This window comes from Scylla paramamosain, chromosome 7 (assembly GCF_035594125.1).
Source record: "Scylla paramamosain isolate STU-SP2022 chromosome 7, ASM3559412v1, whole genome shotgun sequence".
NCBI classification, from domain to species: domain Eukaryota; kingdom Metazoa; phylum Arthropoda; class Malacostraca; order Decapoda; family Portunidae; genus Scylla; species Scylla paramamosain.
The window spans coordinates 25,310,616-25,333,115 of NC_087157.1; the positions used below are offsets into that span (position 1 = coordinate 25,310,616).

Here is a 22,500-nt window from a genome sequence, read left to right on the forward strand (position 1 = left end):
CTCCTCCTCCTCCTTCTCCTCCTCCTCCTCCTCCTCCTCCTCCTCCTCCTCCTCCTCCTCCTCCTCCTCCTCCTCCTCCTCCTCCTCCTCCTCCTCCTCCTCCTCCTCCTCCTTTTCCTCCTTCCGAGTTATCTTTCCCATCTCTCTCTTTGTTTCTTCTCCCCGGCCATTCCTCACCTGTGACGTGTAATGTTCAGGCTTGTGATATTTCCATGTTTTCCAGCAACACTTGCCACACCGCCGTCTTTTCTTCTCGCTTGCGGCGTTAGTGTGCTGTTGTTGTTGGGCTTACTGTGTTATTTTACACTTGGCTGTATATATTTTTTCTTTGTCCATAATCCTGGTGTTCATGGGATTATTGCGTGTGTGTGGGGAATCTCTCTCTCTCTCTCTCTCTCTCTCTCTCTCTCTCTCTCTCTCTCTCTCTCTCTCTCTCTCTCTCTCTCTCTCTCTCTCTCTCTCTCTCTCTCTCTCTCTGTCCAATTTTCTCTCTTCCTCATTGTTGTTCTTTCTTTTACATCGCTTTGCTTTGTGTTGTTTCCATTATTCTCAACGCCGGTGTTTGATAACTTGGCCACATTCTTCCCTCCGTCAGCTGTCCGTCCATATTTTTCCTCCTCGCTTTGTCCCAGGTTTTTATCTCTCTTTGTTTTGTTTCCTTACTTTCGTATCTTTACTCCGTTCCTTCTTTTGTTGGCACCTTTCTCAATCTTCTTCACACCTCCTTTGTCTTCTTCGCTCTTCTTTGCATTTCGATCTTCGTGTCTTTCTTTTCTAACTTCCTGGTGCAAGAACGAATGCCTCGCCAGTAAGAGAGAGAGAGAAAGAGAGAGCTGTGGTGAATATACGTGGCGGAAATTTTTAAGACTCACCTGAAGAGTTGTTAGGTAGGTATATCGAGTTAGATGCAAGTGACACCTCGGTCATATAAAACGGAGAAAAGTCTGGTTGCGACAGATTGGCGGGGAGGAAGAGAAGATGGAAAATACGTGAAAAGTAGAAATACTTCCCCATTTTTTACACACTCTTCTTCTCATCTTCTGTCCCCTCTCATCTCAGTCCTTTATAATCCAACTTCTCTTTTTTTTTTTCTTTTTGTCTATTTACGGAAGGATGATGATAGGGAAATCCTCATCCTTTTGCTACACACACACACACACACACACACACACACACACACACACACACACCTGCATGCACATAGGCACTTGGCCGCCTCGAAAGATAGATTCGCTAATCAGGTGGTGTTGTCAAGAGCACCAGAGTTATTATCCAATCCTCAAGTTTCCTTAATCTGCATAATTCCCGAGGCCAGGATGAAGGTGCCTGCTTAAGGAGATTATAAGGAGGGGCAGCCATTGTCTCTTCCTGTTTCCTGCCCTCCTGGAGACTGTTGCGTTAAAACTATCCTCACCATTACCACTACTAACACTATCACTACCCACCACCACCACTGCCGCTACTACGACCACTATCATAATTACCATTGTTACCATTACCACCTCCACCACGACCATTACTACCACCAATATCATGGCTATCACTATCAATGCTACTATCACAACCACCAATGCCACTACTGCCACCACCACAATTACCACTACCACCACCACCACCACCACCACCACCACCGCCATTACCATTGTCACTTACTATTACCTCATTCCATTTTAACTTGTAGTAGTGCTCTCTCATTACTCTACTAGATGCTACGTGTATGGCGTTGTTGTGTTGGTACTATAACTCAATTAAGGAAAAAATGACACTGCCACCACCACCACCACCACCACCAACAACAACAACAACAACAACAACAACAACATGAATTATGGTGAAACTTAAACTAATCAGGCTCCTTCATTTTCTACGGCCATACGATTAAAACTAAAGGAGAGAGAGAGAGAGAGAGAGAGAGAGAGAGAGAGAGAGAGAGAGAGAGAGAGAGAGAGAGAGAGAGAGAGAGAGAGAGAGAGAGAGATTACATCACCACAAGATATCTTTCTTTTCAACTTTTACACCCTTCATGAAACGATAATAGGCAAAGTTCTTCCTTTTATTTACTAACTTTATCTATTATTTTCCTTTCAGGTCCTGACTTTTCTCCATCTGGGTAAGTAAAAAACAATAAATAGAATAAAACAAAACTAAGAATAGCATTAAGCACGTTTTCTGTTTTGCATTTTATTCTTTTTTTATCTATTTTCATGTTCAGGTTTAGAAGACGATAATGGCAGTATATATATTTTGAATTACTCGCAGATATTCTCGTTAAATACACGTGTTCTCTCAGCTGTTGCTCGTGTTTGAAAGTATAATATTCACCGGCAATTGTGAGAGCTGGCGTGAGTAAATGAAATTTTTTAAATATTTTTTTATTCTTTCTTTCTTTCTTTTTTTTTTTTTTTTAATCCCCCCGTCGAAGCGGAATTCCCAACAGCGCGTGGCGATCAGCAGCAGTAATGACCAAAAATACGCTTTAATAACTCATAATGCCGCGCAAACAGCTTTGTCTTTATTACAGTGATGGTTGTCATTGTTTGACCTATTATTGTTATTATTATTATTGCTGGCGGTGGTGATGGTGGGGATGCTGCTGCTGCTGTTGTCGTTGTTAGTGTTGTTGTTGTTGTTGTTGGTGGTGGTGGTGGTGGTGGTGGTGATGTTGTTGTTGTTGTTGTTGTTGTTGTTGTTGTTGTTGTTGTTAGTGGTGGTGGTGGTGATGATGTTGTTGTTGTTGTTGTTGTTGTTGTTGTTGTTGTTGTTGTTGTTGTTAGTGGTGGTGGTGGTGATGATGATGTTGATAATAATATTATCAACAATGATAATGCTATTATCATTGTGGGTGGTGCTGCTGGTGCTGCTGTTGTTGCTGTTTTAAGGACTGTCGATTAAATGAGATAATTTAAAGAATTTTGATAACATATTAAACCTTAATAGAAGCAACAATATGAACTAATCATTAAAAAATTAATTTACTATTATTTTACTTTATAGGTTTTTATTTTTTGTTTATTTTCGTAGAACTGTCATTTATTTCCCTCGAACGGCTCGACAACAACAATCAATACACATATCCTCGGCTCAGCTCAACCCTTCACCCTTCGGGAGGAGCAAAGATCTGAATATTAGTGTTGTGTTTGCACTGTTCCTCATGAGGGTTCAGGAAAAAAACTTTAAATAAACAATCATTCCATTCAAGTGGTGCACGGGTGTTGTTTTGTCCTTGTGGAGTGACACACAACGGGCAACAGGCTTTGAGTGTGTGCTTCATTTAGTTTTGTGGAAAAATAAACCCTCTAATCCTCTCGGTACTATGGAATTATTTTCACTTATTTTTTTTAATAGTAGTAGAGAGTGATGTGATGGGATTATAGTTTTCGGACTTAAAATATTGAAAATCATCTCAGCTGTCGCATAAAATACAATTCAGTCTTTTCTGTATTTATTTACTGAAATCTTATAAACTATTGAGCTATTTTCTAGTGCTTAATAATTTAAATATTCCGTGTTTTTGGTCGATGTTGCTTCTTGATGATTTCTCCTCAATCCTATTTGTTAAATGGCTTTGTACTAATGTACTGCATGACTTAGAAAGGTATTATTAATTACCTATGATTCAGTAATTGGAAGCTACAAGTATCGCTTAATATTATTTGTTTATTTATTTATTTAGTTGTTTAATTAGTTAGTTATTCATTTTAATTGTTATGAGAAGATCATGAGGACAGTCATTTAAAATTTTGTTCATCTTTTCCACCGATCGAACTAACTCTCCATTATTTTTGTAAATCATAAAAATCACCTTGTGTTACTCGAATGAATTAACGAGTATCATGTTGCCATTAGCTGTCAAAGGGTTGAAAATAACGTTCAAATGAGGATTCAGATGTCTGATTCATCACTGTGTGTGTGTGTGTGTGTGTGTGTGTGTGTGTGTGTGTGTGTGTGTGTGTGTGTGTGTGTGTGTGTGTGTGTGTGTGTGTGTGTTTCTTGTTTTATGCACGACAATATTTTCATCAGTCAGTTTATTGAGTCATCCTGGAAGATATTCCTGCTAAGGACAATTCAGAACATAAAATTTTATCTATATTATAAACCTTGTAATTTGTTCACTGAAACGAAAGTATTTAATTCAAACATTTAATAAGAAGAAAGTTGAAACAAACCATTATCATTTCACAGCATTTTTCGGTAATGTATTCCAGATGTTATGCAGTGGTAATTAGAAAAAAAAATATACATTATCATCATAACCTTTTTAAAGCGAGTATTTTTAGCAGTGTTTTACCAGTGAAATGCTTAAAAATAAAAACAAAAAAAGGACCAGCATGTAGGAGCGCACTTCATCCATACCAATTTAAGCCTTTTATCGAGTATGCAGGTTCCGTGTAACGCCTTCCCTTCACAAACTATAACGTGATGGCGGCGAGGGGACGTTTAGCGTCTGACTTTCATATTGGAGGCGCGCTTCTCCTCCCCCTTCCAAAAATTCCTGCGCGGCGAAAGGCTTGTAAAGTTGAAGTAACCTAAATATTGGCCATTATGCGGCGCCTCACACTGCGGGCGGGAGTCGGAAGGTGGAGCAAAAGTGGCGCGAATGGCGTGAGTCCCTGAAGTAGAGTTTGTGCTTTTATTACTAGATAATTTTTCCCTTAATCACCTCCAACATTTCACACACTGATGTTTGCTGTACGTAATGTCTCTGAGATAGTTCTGTAGCCTAGAAAATAAGGTAGAGTTATGCTTTTCATTGCTTTAAAATTTTTCCATAATCATCTCCAGCTTCCTACACACTTGTACTAAAGTCTCATATAGTTCTTTAGTCCACAGGAAACATGATTAACGTTGACTTTGTATGTGTATCTCTGCAAATGTCTCTTTTACACTGCTCTCACTGTTAACCAAGGATAACCATAACAGTAAAAAGATGTGTTTAAAAGTGCGTTTTCTTGTTATTACTAAGTTAACATCCATCACTGTCCATAACTAAGTGAAAAAGATTTATTCATATTCAAACTTTGGTATAGAAAAGGAAGGTTCTAGTTTCCTGGTCATCGATATCATCTATATACTATATGAAATACTATAGAAGCTATGTTATAAAAATGCTGTACCAAGCAACACACTGCAAGAAAAAATAAAGATACTATGGAAAAAAAATCACACACACACACACACACACACACACACACACACACACACACACATTTACGTAAGACAGAAGTTTTCAAGTGTGCAGTGTTTGTTTGCTACGGAAAGAAGAAAATACAATCTCAAAACTTTGGGCGATAACTTACAAACTTTTGCCCATTCATTATACAGGCCAAGTTAATGTAGCCAAAGAAAAATAGCTATGTGTAATTAGTTTTGCGTTTTTAGAAAATGAGAAACTTCAATCCTTATACAAAAATAGTGTTCGGAAGAAAAGTAAACTCATGTGTAGATTCATAGTGTGTGTGTGTGTGAGAGAGAGAGAGAGAGAGAGAGAGAGAGAGAGAGAGAGAGAGAGAGAGAGAGAGAGAGAGAGAGAGAGAGAAAGAAACTACAATATCATTTTCAGACACAGTGTACTTAAAATAGTTAACTAAATTTTAGAGGAAATTAAACTGACAACATTACATTTCAATCTTCTTTAATTAATATTGTAGTAACATTCAAATTACTTGTGGCAATTGAAGAAGGATGTAATCAATGTAAGTGCACAACCTTTCTAAATTTTCATTACCATTATTATCTACTCAAAGGGCGGCTCACATTAATTTTTCTTTTTATGACGCGTTAAGGAAAGTATCATAATACACTGGTACCGAGTTTAGTGCCAAAGAAATAAAGAAATAAAACACGCAATTCAGTAATTTCGTTCGTAATACTTACACAATTCTCGTGATTTACAAAATTTATGTATGTCTTTTCGTGTTGTTAATATGGTGTTTGTGTGTGTGCGTGTGTGTGTGTGTGTGTGTGTGAGAGAGAGAGAGAGAGAGAGAGAGAGAGAGAGAGAGAGAGAGAGAGAGAGAGAGAGAGAGAGAGAGACCGAAAGGAAGAAAATACAAAGGTAATTAAACAGGCTTGGGATCAATAAACACACACACACACACACACACACACACACACACACACACACACACACACACACACACACACACACACACACACACACACACACACACACACACACACACAGACACACACACACACACACACACACACACACACACACACCTTGTCTAATCTTCCCCAGCGTCGCCGATCACGTGATGGATTTAATGAGTGGAAAGTCTGCCCTGATTGGTCGTTCCGTTCATTATGGCTAATTAATTAACCGTTTGAGAATGACGGGGGAAAATAATGAGGTTATCGGCTTTATTTATACATTTTTCATAGGTACAGAGAGAGAGAGAGAGAGAGAGAGAGAGAGAGAGAGAGAGAGAGAGAGAGAGAGAGAGAGAGAGAAACACACTCACAGGGAAGTGGAAGCCTTGTGAAGGAAACATGAAGTCTGCAGGGAGGCAGCAAACGGAGAAATATGGAGGAGGAGGAGGAGGAAGAGGAAAAATTGCGAGGAAAAAATATAGAGCCAGAAGAAAAAAACAAATTGCAGGAGCGACACGGAATGAAAAATAAGACAGATAAAAGAAAAAAAAAGAAAAAAAATGAAGAAAATTTTGTGGCATCCATCTTGTCCTCCATTATGAATGTATCTCGTCCTGACAAGAACTTCTCTTCATACTCGTCTTGCACAAAATGTAAACAAACAGCGGCCATCTTTCTTCCCCACTTTGGCCGGAGCCGCCCCACTGTTTCCCTGCTCCCTGGAACCCGTGACAAATGGCTAGCGATGGAAACTCCAGCCGGTGTCTCACAACTCTATTTTGTTAGACTTGGCCAAGTCCCGCCGCTGGCTGCCTGGTGAACAAAAGCAACAGGAGTAGAGTGAGGTAGTGTGCCCACAAGCTGCCCGCAACCCGCCCCTGCCAACCAACCAACCCGCCAGAAACACTCCCGTAACCCCCCCCCCCCCGCACCGCCCCTTTTCTTCTGTCTCCGTTTCGCCGTCCAGCCAAACGCACCACTGCACGCCTCGCCAATGTCCATCCCTTTGTGGTATGAGATAGCTAGTTCCCTTATACGTTTTCTCTTCAATTGTAATGCTGTACAATGTACCAGTAACTATTTTATTCTCCTTTTCTGCCTTCAAGACATAACAGATACACCTTATTGGTTCTTATTTACGTTTATTTATTTTTTCATTACTTTATAGTGTGTGATAATCCGTTTCATAACACGTTTTCTCTCTGATTGTAATGCCTTTAATATACCAGTAGCTATTTAATTTTCCTTCTCTAGCTTTAATCAAGACAAAAACAAATACGCTTGACTAGCTCTTAGTTACATTTTCTTACCCTATTACATCCATTCATTAAGGTGAAGTGGTCTTTATCCTTCCCTTCCATACGCCCAGCAATAAAACCTGGCACATGAGTAATTATTTCCTTCTCTTTTCTACCTTTAAGACATAAACAAATACATTTTACTATGCTTTCTTTCCCATTATATGCATTCGTTAAGGTTTAGTGGTCTTTATTCTCCTGTCTACATGCCCAGTTTCTAAACAATAAAGTCTGGCACGTGAAGAACGTATATTAGTAACTATTTACTTATTTTTTCCTATCTAAAGACAGAAACTATTACATTTTACTAGTTATTTACGTTTTCTTTCCCCATTAGATCCATTCATTAGAGTATAGTGGTCTTTATCCCTCCCCTCCATGCACAGAGTTATAAAGCAATAAAGCCTGGCACGTGAGGGAAGTAAAGTAATAAGGCCGGATATGTGAAGAGCATCAAGTATTCAAGTCCTTATTCACACTCCCAGGTGGCGAGGGCGGTAAACTGCAGGCCAAGATGAACAGGTGGAAATGTAGTGAGGTAAATATATTCCCTTGACTTCCACGGGCGGCGGAAATGTTTTGCCCAAGTATTTCATGCAAAGTGGCGGCCGCGATAAGCTTAAAGTTAAGATTAAGTCCGCAGCTCGGGCCGGCGGGCATTCCGACAGCGTTCCGCGGCTCGTGCTGGGAATTGTGGCCCATTGTTCAGCGCCACGCGAGGCCTCCCTCAGACACGCGGCCTGACCTGTAATGGCTTTATCTGATTGTCTTTGTTCTCTCTCATTAGCAAGCTGTTTATACTTTCTTCTTCCTTGACTTCGAGACGGGAATTATATACTCGTTTGTTCATTTCCGGCATTAATTTCTTGATCGTTATATCTTTGTTTTCATATTGTCTTTGTTATCATTCATTGGAAAGTCCTTTTTTTTTTTTTTTTATAATTGTACAGGTTGGATACATGATATTTTCTTTCCTGGCATGTTTTTTATACTTTTTTTTTTTGTGTTCTATAACATTAAGATACATATTCATCATTCATGTGTCCTTATCAATTTTCCTTTTCTCTCCTTCATTAGGAAGCCATAATATTCTTTTGTTTCAATTCAATACGAAAAATATATCGCTTTGTCTCTGCTGTTTACTTATTCATATTCTTGTTTTTGTTTTCGTTCGTCTCTCGCTACTTCGCTTTTTTCCTTCCCCTTCTACTCGGCAAGTTTATCTGTCACCTGAGGGCTGTTGTTTATGATTCGCTCATTTAATATCCATATTTTTCATCCTTGGTCCTTGTCTCGACTTTTATTTTTCTCCTGCCTTGCGTTTTTCTCATATTTTTGTCTCCTTTCCACTCCTCCCTCAAAAAAAAAAAAAAAAAACCGTCTTCCTTAATTCTTAGTAAAATCTCACTTTTTTTCCTACCTTTTGTTTGCCGTCCAGTCGCTTCCTCATTTCCTTTCCTATTTTTCCCCATAGTCTTCACCACAACCATTATTTGCACCCGCCACCATTCATTGCCTCCACCACCACCACCACCACCACCACCATCAAGACCATCACCACCACCACCACCACCATCACTACCAGTACTTAAACCCCCCGTGATTTGTAATTAATTGGAGCACTGGTACACAGACCTAATAGTGTGACCCCTTCCCTCTGTCTCCCTCCCTCACTGCCTGCCTCGTTCGCCCCGCCAGGCTCGTCCCTCTGCCCCCCTTGTTTTCCTGATTAAAACAAAACGCCACCTGCCACGAATTTGAGCTTAATGAGGCCTTTGCATAATTTCGGAGAGGAAATTAAATTACCCGTCCCAATGGCGACGAGTTTGGTGAAAAACGCGGAATGTCCATTTTTTCCGTAGGTTAGTTACGGGCGAGTATGCAAATCAGTTCCTAATTAAGAGAAAGGTGAATTGATTTCTTTTTTTCACCATTCCAACATCACAGACAGAGTTTTGTGTCGTGACGCGGCCACCTGTCCCGTCCTGGCGCGGCAGGAAGGACGCGTGCTCCAGGAGATGGATGTGTCCGGCCTCAGATTGTCTCCTGCTTGTTGCGAGCGAGTTGTGCGAAATTTATGGCTTTTCCCTCCGGCGTAGAAAAATCGTTGAATACCAAGTAATTTCTCCTCAGTCTTGCTCGCCGTCCGCCACTTGCCCACAGTCTTCCTTGCAGTACCTCTCTCAAGCATTCCCTGAAGACCTCACGTATCTCCTTCTCACATAAAAAATCGTGAATCTCAAATATTTCCTTAGTCTTGGCTGCCGAAAACCGCTTACCTTACACTGCTGAAAAGACACTCGAGCTTCCCTCTCTCTTGGCCAGCTCGAGGTGCCTTTCCTTACTGCCGCTGGAGGCGAAGTGACTAAGGTGTAGGTGAATGGTCAAAGGGGTTGCTTTTAGATCGGTTGACTATGCATAGCACAGCGACCGTAATTCACTAGTGTCTACCCTTCTTATAGTCAATTTTGCTTCGGATTTTCGCTAGGTTTTCAATAGCGATGCTCCGGGTAGCATGTTTTTCTCCAATTGATTTTTTTGGTATTATCAGTCCCTTTAATTACATACCACCAACTGTATTTTTTATCTCATATCTAGTATTTTCCACGTTAGAAAGCTAAGATGTCTTTCCTCTCCTTCGCCACGGTCCGAGGTTAGGAAAGGCATCCACTCGGGGTAACGGTTCCTGAAATCCCACAACCAAAGTCCTTCGTTAGGAGACACCGTCCTAGTTCTGATAGTTGAGGAAAACCAGACGTAAAAACGAGTATCAATAATACTGTCTATAATTTACTGTGAAAAAAAAATAGTTACTTGAACATTTTCACTTTATGTTGTAAGATATTATTTATTTATTTATTTGTTTTGGTCTTTCCTTCATCAAACACTAATAACACATTCACAGAAAATTAACTATAACTTCCCTCACCAAACACTTGTGGCTCCCTTCACTTCGAGCTTGGCATTCATTTACAAACGGCGCACTTCTTGTTTTGTCTCGTGTCCAGTTTCATGACGTAGAGAGAGAGAGAGAGAGAGAGAGAGAGAGAGAGAGAGAGAGAGAGAGAGAGAGAGAGAGAGAGAGAGAGAGAGAAAAGAACAAGCGTCGTCCATCCTCCGCCAGATATCCGCTGCCTGAGTCGTGTCGTGGAAATATTGAGCTGTCATGCTTCTCGAAATGTTCTGACCGAGGCTCCAGCGGGCACTTTATCCACCTATCCACCTTTCTTACCTGCACACGTAATTAAGAAAAGTCCAAATTAATGGTTGGCTGTCCGTTCAAGTGCAGATGTGATAGGTGAATTATTAACGGTGACAGTGGCTTGCTGGGAAATGGTAATTAATGTGGCGTATGTGTGTCTGTCTGACCTGGGGATTCGAAGCCGGAGGAAGGGTAGTTGTCCATTTCATCTCCGATAATGACTCACCATTCAGCTCGCCTCTGAGGGACCTGACCTGCATAGCTCTGGGGATCCAAGGTTAACTGTTCTATAAATCTGTTAAGAGAAATTATGAGATTATTTAAAAGGTTGGATGTTGTGATTGTCTTATATATCTGCGGATTATTTTAATGGCAGATTTCTATGTCTGGTAATTACCGATCTGAATAACTGACTAGATGTTTTTGTGGGTGGTTGGGTGGTAGAGTGCCTGGCTGGCTGGTTGACCGGCTGGGTGGCTGGCTGATGGAATGACTGGCTGACTGATTGGCTGATTGATTGGCTGACTGACTTATTGACTAACCGTCTGGCTAACTGGCTGGATGTTTTGCTGGTTAGCTAAATCCCTTATTCACTTACTTCCTCACAGGCTGGTTGTCTCGCTGATTCATTTGTTGGGAGACTTGCTAACTGGCCAGCTGGCTGATGGGTGGGTGGCTTCCTGCTTAGTTGGCTGGCTGGCTAACTGGCTGGCTGACCCACAAGCTCATCAAGTAAGAGAAACGACTCCTGGACGCATTTACGAAGACTAGAACAGTTAATTCCGGATAACAGAGACCAATCTGGGATAACCGAGAGCCGATATTCCGACCTCTCTATTGCCTCGTTTCATGCGAATGCTTCTCCGCCTCCTCCTCTTCCTTCCTTTCCTCCTCTTTTTCCCTCTTGCTGCCACCCTTTCTCCAGCCACTCTTGCACCTCCAATCTTCTTCCCATCTCTCTTCCCTCGTTTCCTCCCCTCTCCTCCCTCGCACAGTCAACATTCACTCTCAAACTCGTAACTCACCTCCGCTCTTTCATATTTTTATTAGCTGGACGGGAGAGAGGGAGAGAGGGAGGAGAGGGGCGTGACATTACTTACTTTTGGCTACAGTGGGAGATATACGACCCATTGATTCACGAGGCTGGTAAGCTTGGTGTATTGTTTGGCCGGTAAGTAATGTGGGGAAAAAGTGGAAGTGCCGCTCCTGTCTCTCTCTCTCTCTCTCTCTCTCTCTCTCTCTCTCTCTCTCTCTCTCTCTCTCTCTCTCTCTCTCTCTCTCTCTCTCTCTCTCTCTCTCTCTCTCTCTCTCTCTCTCTCTCTCTCTCTCTCTCTCTCTCTCTCTCTCTCTCTCTCTCTCTCTCTCTCTCTCTCTCTCTCTCTCTCTCTCTCTCTCTCTCTCTTTTTCTCTTCCCCCCTTCCTCCTCTGGTTCGCCAATTTATTTCCGGAAGGTGTTGAAACGCGAGGCTGGATTTTATTGGAAAGACAAATGGTTCGCTGGGAAAAGGAGAACCTCGTTTTCAGCCAGAGGAGAAAGATTGAGAACGTAATTTCATTTCATTTGCGATGTTCTTTTAGCAGCGGTAGACTAACGAGTATTGAGGCGCCTGGCCACACATGTTAACCAGACTCACGTTGTGACCTCAGGCAAGATTATGCGTGTGTCTTTACTCCTTACACTGCTTCCTTCCTCCTCCTTACTACAACAGAAATTTCAGAGTAAAGCGTCGGATCACTCGCAAAGTAAATGTTTCTTTCCTCATTTCCACGAGTGGATTTCCAGAATAGAGCATTAGACGACATGAAAAGAAACTATTTTTGCCTCTCTTACCGATGACTAAAAACTTTTTTTTAACCTGAAGGGAGCAGCATCAGATCACCTGCAGAATCTAAATTGAATGTAGATTTGGTCTTTTTCACGTATACGATATTCATCCTTCACAAAGAGGCAGACAGGAAGAAATAAAAAAAGAAAAAACGTTTCTAATACATTTTTTCTTCCCCTCTCTCTTTCTCTCTTCCTCTTATACACATTTTTTTCCAAGTTTCCCAAGGTTATCCTCAATATTTTTGTACACGATGCTCCAAGTCACTCATGGCTGCCCCACCTCCCTTCATTCCGGGCACATGCATATGGAACTAGTCGCCAAGAAAGAGTGAGTTAGACACTCGCATGTACCGTTCTCTCCTGCCGCGGCTTTAGGTCAGTTCCAGGAAGGAGAAGCGTGGCTCCCGTGTCGCGCTAGAGAGGGAGGTTCTTTAAATGCATGACCTTGAAACGTGAAATGAACTCCAGTTTGTGTCTGCTATTCCATCCTTTTGTCTTCCCAGAGAGAGAGAGAGAGAGATGAGGGGAGAGAGTGAGAGAGGAGAGTTATCACTGTCTTTCGTCCATGTTTCATCTTAATTGTTCCCTCGGCTACCTCTGCTTCTTCTGCTTTCCACTCCTTCACTCTTCTTTTTCGTCCTAGCCACTGTTTCTCTTTACATACATGCACGAAACACGATAGAGAGAGAGAGAGAGAGAGAGAGAGAGAGAGAGAGAGAGAGAGAGAGAGAGAGAGAGAGAGAGAGAGAGAGAGAGAGAGAGAGAATGTAAGATAGACAGGAAGGCAGAAAAAAAGACTGACGTATCATTACATACAAAAGAAACAAACACTGGGATGGACAGAAGGAGACAAACAGATGGACAAGCAACCATAATGAAGACAGACAAGTAAACATTAGCAGGCAGACAGACATAAAACCAAGTCACATTTTTTTTGGCAGAAAGGCAGAAAAACAGAGAAAGAATGACGTACTAATAAATGCAAAATAATCAGACACAGGGATGGACAGAAGTAGAATGATCGCCAGGCAAATAATCACACTGAAGACAAACAAGGAAACATAAACAAACTCGCAGACAGACATAAAATCGTCACATATTTCCATAAGTGAAATAGCATTTTTTTTTTTTTTTTCGTTAAAAGTTCCAATTGAAACAGGAAAAGTCATGTTTTGGAAAGTTTATTGGATGTTATAAGTGTTAATTTGTATGAGTGTGTGTGTGTGTGTGTGTGTGTGTGTGTGTGTGTGTGTGTGTGTGTGTGTGTGTGTGTGTGTGTCTGTCTTCGATGTTCATGTTTGTACGTGTTTGAGTAACTGCTCTCTCTCTCTCTCTCTCTCTCTCTCTCTCTCTCTCTCTCTCTCTCTCTCTCTCTCTCTCTCTCTCTCTCTCTCTCTCTCTCTTGACACAAAACACGCATTCTCAACAGAGGCTTTAAAATCTCCACCCTCTCTCTACTCCGAGATACAATTTAATGTCGAGACCATCACACTGTTTACTTAGTTTTCATATTCTTTTCACAATTTTTCTCTGGTGCACCCACGACGTTTTGTTTAATATTTATTCCTCCTTGTGCAACTCTTGACATTTATCTGTTCATTTATCTTCCTGAGCGGCATTTGGTGTTCTCTCAAACCGTTCTTATTCTCCATTACGCGGAAATCTTTCTCTAAAACATTTTTTCCTCCCCCCTTGACCTTATTCACCACGCATTTATTCTCGTATAGCAAGAAACATTTTTCCCTAACACTTTTTCCCCCCATGTCTTATTTTCCTTTCAACTGGCAGTGATTTCCTTTTACCCTTTACCCTTCCCTTATCCTGCTCTTACTCCTCCTCCCCTTTGCAGTCCCTCCCTGGCCAGCCATTATGTTTCCCCCCTTAGGGCCATTTAGTGCCCCTTCAAGGTCATTACAATTCCCCGTTCAGCCAATTGACGGCAGTTTGCACATAGAAGGACTCTTTGGTAATTAGCAAATGTTACCAAATTAGCGTGGCATTGTTGGGCCCTCCGTACGGTTTTGCCAATTTGCTTTAAAGGACCAGTTGTTGTAATCGTGTTGCTGAGTGTGTGTGCTTAAAGTTTAGTGGTAGTTATAGTAATAGTAGTAGTTGTAGTAACAATAGTAGTTGTGGTGGTGGTGGTGGTGGTAGCAGTAATAGTGGGAGTAATAATAGTGCTAGTAGTATCAGTAACAGTGGTAATGGTAGTTGTGATTCTTGTTGTTGTAGCAGATGTTAGTCGTTTTAGCAGGAACAGTTAGTTGTTTTTGTAGTAGTAGTAGTAGTAGTAGTCCAGTTGTGGTACCAGTAATCATGATGGGAGTGATGGTAGCGATAACGGCTTAAGTGAGCACTAACAATACTAACATCAGCCACTCTTACCCCATCAGTCTCCTAGAAAAACATAAAATAACACGAACAGAGAGTACAGCCATTCCCCTCCTTCGAGCAGCGGGGGGGTAACCAGACAGGGGAATGTAAGCCAAGAAGCAGCAGCCACCAGACAAGCGGCAGTCATCAGGCAAACTACCCCCTATTCCCGGACTCCCCGCCCTGCCATCATCTCCACTCAACCTTCCTCCATATCCGCGCCGCCCGCTGTCACGTCACCGCCCGTTCTCTCCCATAACAACAGTACGACTTGCATAACGACGCTATTATGGGTCACTAGCGGGTCGTAACCACCTTGTTAACTCCCTCGGGATGGCCCAAAGAGATGGCTGATGGTGGAGCGGGAGCTGCTGCCTGTATTCGCTGACATCACTATCTGGCCGCGATGAAGTGGTCTCACGGCATCATCCTGCTTCTTGAGTGTTTTGGTTTAGTAGCTGTGACTCGTAACGACTGAGAGTACTGGGTGGTCTTACGCATCACATTCCTCTCTTGAGTACTTAGTAGTTGTGATTCGTAATGTCTTTGTACTTGGTTGTCTCAGGCATCATCTTCCATTCTGAGTACTTTGTTTTAGCATGATTGTTGTGATTCTTAATGCCTCAGTACTAGGTTTGTCTTGTAAAGATTCATTCGTTGAGTTGTAGACCGGATCTTGAAATGTATGGATAGACAGATATGCATACAAACTGGATAAATGAAAAGATTTGGAATGTATGTGGCAGATATGAATACAAACTGAATGAGTGGACACATTGATATAATGTTTGATAGGCAGACAGACATAGAATGTGGATAAGTGGACAGATACATTTCATTTCCTTTAACAGACCACATATAGAAGTCGACAAGTAGAGAGGTACAGTAGATGGAGACATGTAAATGAATATCAAAATACTTGGATAGGTAGGTATTTTTTTTCCGTACAGTACCTACATATTCGCAACAATTCCCGTTCAGCTTTTATTGCAACGGCGGGGTGTCCCAGTGGTGCAGGTGTGAGCTGATGGTGTGGGCTGCGGGTGTGCCCAGGGCGGGAGTGTGGCGGGAGGCATCATGGGCGGCGCGGGGTGGCCATTACCATGCATATTGTGCGTGACTGTTGAGCAACATTAGGGTGTAATTAAATTTTTATGAACTCAGGTTAGGAAAGAAAAAAAGTAAGCTGTTGCACAACTTTTCTGTGTATGTATGTATGTATGTATGTGTGTGTATAATATGTATTACTAAAAGTGTTCTCTCTCTCTCTCTCTCTCTCTCTCTCTCTCTCTCTCTCTCTCTCTCTCTCTCTCTCTCTCTCTCTCTCTCTCTCTCTCTCTTCATGTACACAAAATTTCCGTATTTTCAGGTCAATATCACTAATTTGTCTTATTTTATTTACACTAACTTTTTTTCGTATATTAAGGTTTCTTTTTCTGTTTCTCTCCATTACAAGGACAAAACCAACAATATGCAATTTAAAGTAGTCAAGAACCTACACGTAAAATCAGCCCTTCAAGATACATCATGCGTCTGGCGTGGCAGTATTTTTCAGTCTACGCTTTTCTTGTTCTGAGGGAGACTGCACGTTTTCTATGACCACCCACTCTTGTTATGTTCCTGCACTTAATTTCACGCTATAGACTAGACTGGCTGATGTATGAAAATGAATGTGTGTATTTGCATATGGAGATAGACGCGTGGGACATTAATTAAGCATGAAAACATTAGTTAGAGATCAGTGTGTTGATTCAGATGTTCGAACCATATACTGAGCGAAGCAGCAGACCATCAGATCAAAAGTACAAGGCATCGGAAAGCAGGATGAAAGCAATAGACCCTTTCACTGATAGACTGTCTTAGTCTCTCGTAATCTTGTAGTCTAGAAAACTAACTCTCTAAAGTGTATCCATGTAAATTATCATTATTATTATTTTTACAGTGGTGTGGATGTTAACAAAGAACGACCATAAAAGTGAAAGAATTAGTGGCGTCACATTATCAATAGACAGTTGTGGGGCATCCGAGATATATTTGTATCGCGAAAAATTCTATTAATTAAACAGCATGCAGCGCTACCTAGCACGGATATGTAATATTGTGTGCCCTGTGTGACGTGGTGGTTTGGGATGGGAGGCGAGGCTGACAGTGCAACCAGTAGTGATGAGGGTGTGCACAGTGTATGAGCGATTATGTGTGTGGAGGTATTCTGTATTTGAAAATCAAGATGAGATGTTATCCGTTCAATGTTGGACTGATTGTACATTTCAGTTATGGCTGGTTAATGAAACTGTCAGTCATGCCTCCTTAACCCTTCTCCTCCTCCTCCTCCTCCTCCTCTCATGACATCTCTCTTCTCCCTGAAAAGTGTCCGGTTGCTCCTTCCCCTAAGTATCTGATGCAAAATTTTCCTCTGCTGTACATTATTTCATCTTTTTAATCATAGTACAGCGTAAAGTGTTCTATAAATAAGTATTTTGATAACCAGTTTGTCCTTCTTCAGTCTGAAAATGTAGCCGCGAACAACGCTGCTTCACTACACGTTCAGAGGCTTCGAACTCACCAAAGATCTGTCCAAGTCCAATCATTTCCTTCCCACCCGCCGCCGCCCGCCTCACGCCTCCCCGCGCTCCCTCCTCCTCTGCCTCATTCTTCTCTTCCTCCATCCGGCGCCGACACAAGTGAGGGAAAATCAAGGCGAGTGCAAACCGGATAAGATAACGAACAGTGATTGAAGACGCTGATGAAAAGAGAAAGACCGTGATGTGTTGCGGCTGTCTGTTTGTGTGCTTGTGTTGTTGAGTGACGGGGAGAGGAGTGAGGGACGCCGGTTGCTTCGAGGAGCCATCATAGAACCATGGGAGCCGCAAGCACCGCCACCACATAGCAGGATGATGTAGCACGGTACAGCTGAGGTACGTTGATCATAGTGTGTGTTTAAGGTATACTGTACTGTCACCCACCACTTTCCTCGGCAACGCGTTAACGGCCTGGGGAATCTGGCATCTTTCCTTCCTGGAATTGCGTCTTTTCTAAAGCAACTAAGCTAACTTGATTAAACTGCAGCGGGCCTTGGATTCAGCACTATATAGATTCGCTTTTCGACCCAGAGAGCGAGAGGGACCTCCTCCCTGCTGCTGCTTCTTGAAGCACGGCGCGGGGAGGACGATCATGTTTCCTACAGGGACCCTCATTGCTGCCTGATGCCCTCCAGAGATTGGTGAATAGTTTCATGACTCGGGAGAAAGACTTACTTATCAGACACAGAAATGACCTTCATGTCAGGCTATGATGACAGCACTGACTTCCCCGAACCTTAGATAAGAGGAGGGGTAGGATGGAAGACTGGCAGGGAGGAGGAGGAGGAGGAGGGGGAGGAAGAGGAGGAGGAGGAGGAGGAAGAAAAATGGGAAGACAGAAAGAGGAGAATTGAGTGGAAATTTTTCAGTTACCTCATTACATTTATTGGTACTTTGCCTGAACGATTTCAAGCTGATATGAATGTTAAGGGGCGCGGTGCTTGTATCGCCCGGTAATCTGTTCTTTTCTTCCTATCAACTTTTTCTCCCTGCCTAAACACGCAGCATCGGAAAATGATCTCCAGTTATTGCACACTGACACCACTGACACACAGGCGATGATTGATTTGTCAACTTTCTTGCATTTTCCCTCTTCCCTTCCCTTGAATTCTCTCCTCATGCCTCCAGTTCGTTTTACTCTCCTCTTCCCGTCGCTTCTCGCACTCCCACCCTCAAGGCGACACAATCATAATTAATGTTCTCAGGGATCGGGAAGTAATCACGTAGCGAAACTCATCATGCCTCGCTAATTTGCTGTTTCTATTTGTTTTCGGTGCGTAGGTATTCATTAGCTTTCCCATTAATTATTCAGTGATGCGTTCACGGTGAGCTGAGGGGAGCGTGGGGAGAGACTAACCAAGGGATGCTTCGGTCGTTCATCTTTTACATTGTATTGTAGCTCAGATCCATAGATTGTAAGGATTAGAGAATAAGACAACTATTATATAAACCATTATGAAAAACGTGCTATAGATTGTTAATTACAACCTGGCCTGAACAAGCTACACGAGCTTTGGAGTGTTAAGGCAACAAGGGAACCACTCTGTCTATTAGAATTTGGATTATTACTGTTTTGCGTGGCCTTTGCAATTGCAGTGTTTAAAAAAAAAAAAATTATAAATGTCCCATCGTTATTAGGGAATTCAAAACTACCAAAAAACAAACAGTAGAGCCAAATAAATAAACAGGTAAATAGGTACAACGCACAGGTTAATTTACGACCTTTCATATTCTCTTCACTGCTTCAAGTTTCGATACTATTTCATTTTGTTATCGGTGATGTAAGTCTAATTCAGTAATGCGTCTATGCTAAAGGTAAATGATAAATGTTGAAATAAATGAAGTATTCTACGTATTGTAATAAGTTAGAAAATTTGAATGCTGTGACTGCCTTGAAACGCTTTCGGGTATCATTGCACGCTACAAATGAAATGCGTAACACAATGATAATACTGTAGAAGCGCGGAGCTGAGAAAATGTGGCTTAGTTTCCTAGCCTGTTCAGTTCAGGTGTAGATGAATAGAGCGAGCGTGCGCTTTGTTTCACTTACCTTCACAAACAAGGAAATTCCACGCGAACTGTCCTCTGCATTTTCTCACTCCCAACACACACACACACACATACACACACACACACACACACACACACACACACACACACACAGAATCATACAAGAGTACAAGGTGTAGCATAGAACTTGATATATATTTGTGTTCAGTATTTCTAGAAAGAGGGCAATTAATTTCTCCATTCTGCATGCCAGGTGAAGCGAAGAGAGGGAATGGCTGTGCGATATTTTGCCCTTTAACACACTTGTCTGAAAATTACGTAAACCCAGCGACATCAGAAGAGAAGTTGCGTTGTTATTATTTTTATGAAGGACACTGCTGGCGTGTCACAGTCACTCTCACAACCACTCAACACCATGCAGTGAAATGTTTGAAAAAATGTTGACGCACGGAAAAAAAAATACCCAACTACGAAGAAAAAAAAAGTTGAATATTCCTGTGCAGCTTTTCCATGCATGTTTTTAGAGTGAAAGTTTTACCTTCTCTCTCTCTCTCTCTTTTTAAGTTTCATTGTTTATTGTAATAGTGAACATTAAAACAGAGACGGTGCTTGAGAAGGTTATTTTCATGGAATCTCTTCAATGCGTCTCTCTAAGTAGTGTGTTAGAGACAGCAGCGCAATTTTACTCTTAGTTACTTAATCAATGGAAGTGTTTCCAGAATTTCACGCCACTGCATTAGTGTTAATTAGTATATAGTGTGGCTCGTGCTTTAAGTATTGTGTGGAGACGGCGTTGAGAGATGTGAAGCACTATTGGTAGGTAGAAATCAAGGAAGCTTAAGACACACTAACTTCCTTGGTAGAAATATAACAGTAATGTTTGGCTCCTCTCATTATCCACGGCATCATTACGGTAAAATGTTTTAGTTCCTTTATCAAAGAATCGCAAGGGTAATATTTTTGGTGATCTATGCAGACGTGAGGCTTTTAGTTGATTTTACATTAGTACGGTGGCATGGACGTTATTGTTTTTGTGTGTGTGCATAAAGGTATTTGTAAATATCCCCTTTAGGAGTTGTTTGGAGCCCGCTCGTGCACCATTACCCCAGTACATATACACACTCCACCACCACCACCATCACCACCGCCAACAGCAACAACAACTCCAACAGCAACGACGACAACAACAGCAAAAAAAAAAAAAAAAAAATCGCTACCGCCATCACCTCCAAAAACACCAACAAAAAATCGCAAAAACAACAAAGAACAAAAAAAAACTAGTAAAAAAGAAATACACAATCACACCAACAGCTACAACAAACACACAATCACACCAACAGCTACAACAAACAACAAAACACAAAAAAGAAACAACCACAACAGCATCAACAAACACCGCAACCACAACAACCACGGCAACCACAACAACCACCACTACCACAACTACCACCACAATCACAACCACCACCATTACACAACCACAACCACCACTACCGCAACTCTAATCCCAGCAACAACTCCAACTCCAACAATAATACAAACCACAAAAACCCCCAACAACAACAACAACAACAACCATCGCAACAATCATCACAACAACAACAACAACAACAGTGGAGTCACATTTTCCTGTCGAGCAGTATTTCATTTGTCAAACAATTTCCTTTGAAATATCTCGGTTTTTATATTCGTTTGCTGTCGTTGAAAAATATTTATTTGCTACGCTGGATTTTGGGATCCGTGTCGCAGTATATTTACCTTTTCAAATGTAATTTATCTAACGAACTATTGATCTCGTCCGCCATTCATCTGTGGTAACCTGCATAGTTAGCACAGGCACACAGGGCAGGGCGGGACTTGTAGACCCCGGCAGGAAGGGAGCGTGCTAGGCCGTGCACCCCCACAAGAGAGAGAGAGAGAGAGAGAGAGAGAGAGAGAGAGAGAGAGAGAGAGAGAGAGAGAGAGAGAGAGAGAGATTACACAATACATCGCAACGAGGAAAACAGCGAACAATAAAGTCTTAAAGCATCAAAGTTGCAGGAAATCATCTTACTTATTTTCTCATTTCAAGATTTCCTTTCCAACGTCATTATCAGACAGACAGACAGACAGATTTATGTAACTTGTGTAACTACGAAAAAAAAATACTATATATGACCGGCGAGATAACAGGCGTTGTTAGGCCTGGCTGAAATAGACAGCCGGCCGATAAAAGTAGGTAAAAGTAACTCGCCATTTCCTTATTATTAATGTTTAGTGCCATGTCTTTATTTACTCCTTCCCATTTACTAGTCTTCATTTACTCCTTCCCATTACTGCTTCCTCTGTTGCTCCTTTTCTATTCAGTTCCACCTTAAGTTGATCTCTGCATCCCATTGTCCATTTCCCCTCGATTTCCTCCTTTCATGGTGACACTTCTAATGGCATATCCTTAACACCCAACACTTCCTCCTGCCGTCAACCAAACCTTCACTCACTGAACGACCACACTTTCATTAACCTCCCTGTTAATTTTGGTATTTTTCTCTTTCCTTTTTTAATTCTGGGTTTGAGAGTGTTTCCAACCATTCGGGGCGTGAGTGAGGCGTGGAGCGTGGCGGACTGAGGCACGGGCAGGGAAGGGAAGGAGCGAGCAAGGCGGGGCGCCGCTCGTAAGTCTCCTTTACACACGCTGAGTGGTCTGAAATCACCTCGCATTGCGCCGGGGAATCTTCGCAGTTTTGTGTGGAAATGCATCAAGCGGGTGATTCTCTGGATGAGGAGGAATCGGTTCTCTCGTGTTTTGATGTCAGGATATTGTAAAAGCTAAGTTTCTTTGCAACAGTAGTTCTGCCGCTTTTTTTTTTTTTAGGGGGGGTCACATAATGAGTAGGAGAAATGGTTAGTGGGTTGAAATGAATGAACAACTTTTGTCAGTGTGTGTCTGTGTGTGAGAGCGAAGGAGATAAAGAGAAGGCAGGCAGTATTGGGCAGCTCGTTCCTCCAATCTGTCAGGATACGCAGCTTCTCAGAGAAAAGGAAGGAAAGAAGTTTATCGTGGAAGCAGGAGAAGGAAGAGGAAAAGAAAGTTACCGACGAAAGGGAAGGAGAGAGAGAATGGATGAATTAATGGAAGAT

At 41.9% G+C, this 22,500-nt stretch overlaps 1 protein-coding gene across 1 annotated transcript in view; it reads left to right on the forward strand.

The window, feature by feature from the left end:
• Nucleotides 1-22,500, forward strand: part of LOC135101786 (uncharacterized) — a 398,691-nt gene that overhangs the window by 330,241 nt on the left and 45,950 nt on the right. The window contains exon 10 of the mRNA XM_064006081.1: nucleotides 2,089-2,110. Coding sequence (XP_063862151.1) covers nucleotides 2,089-2,110 — 22 coding nt within the window. The remainder of the gene's footprint in view (nucleotides 1-2,088; nucleotides 2,111-22,500) is intronic.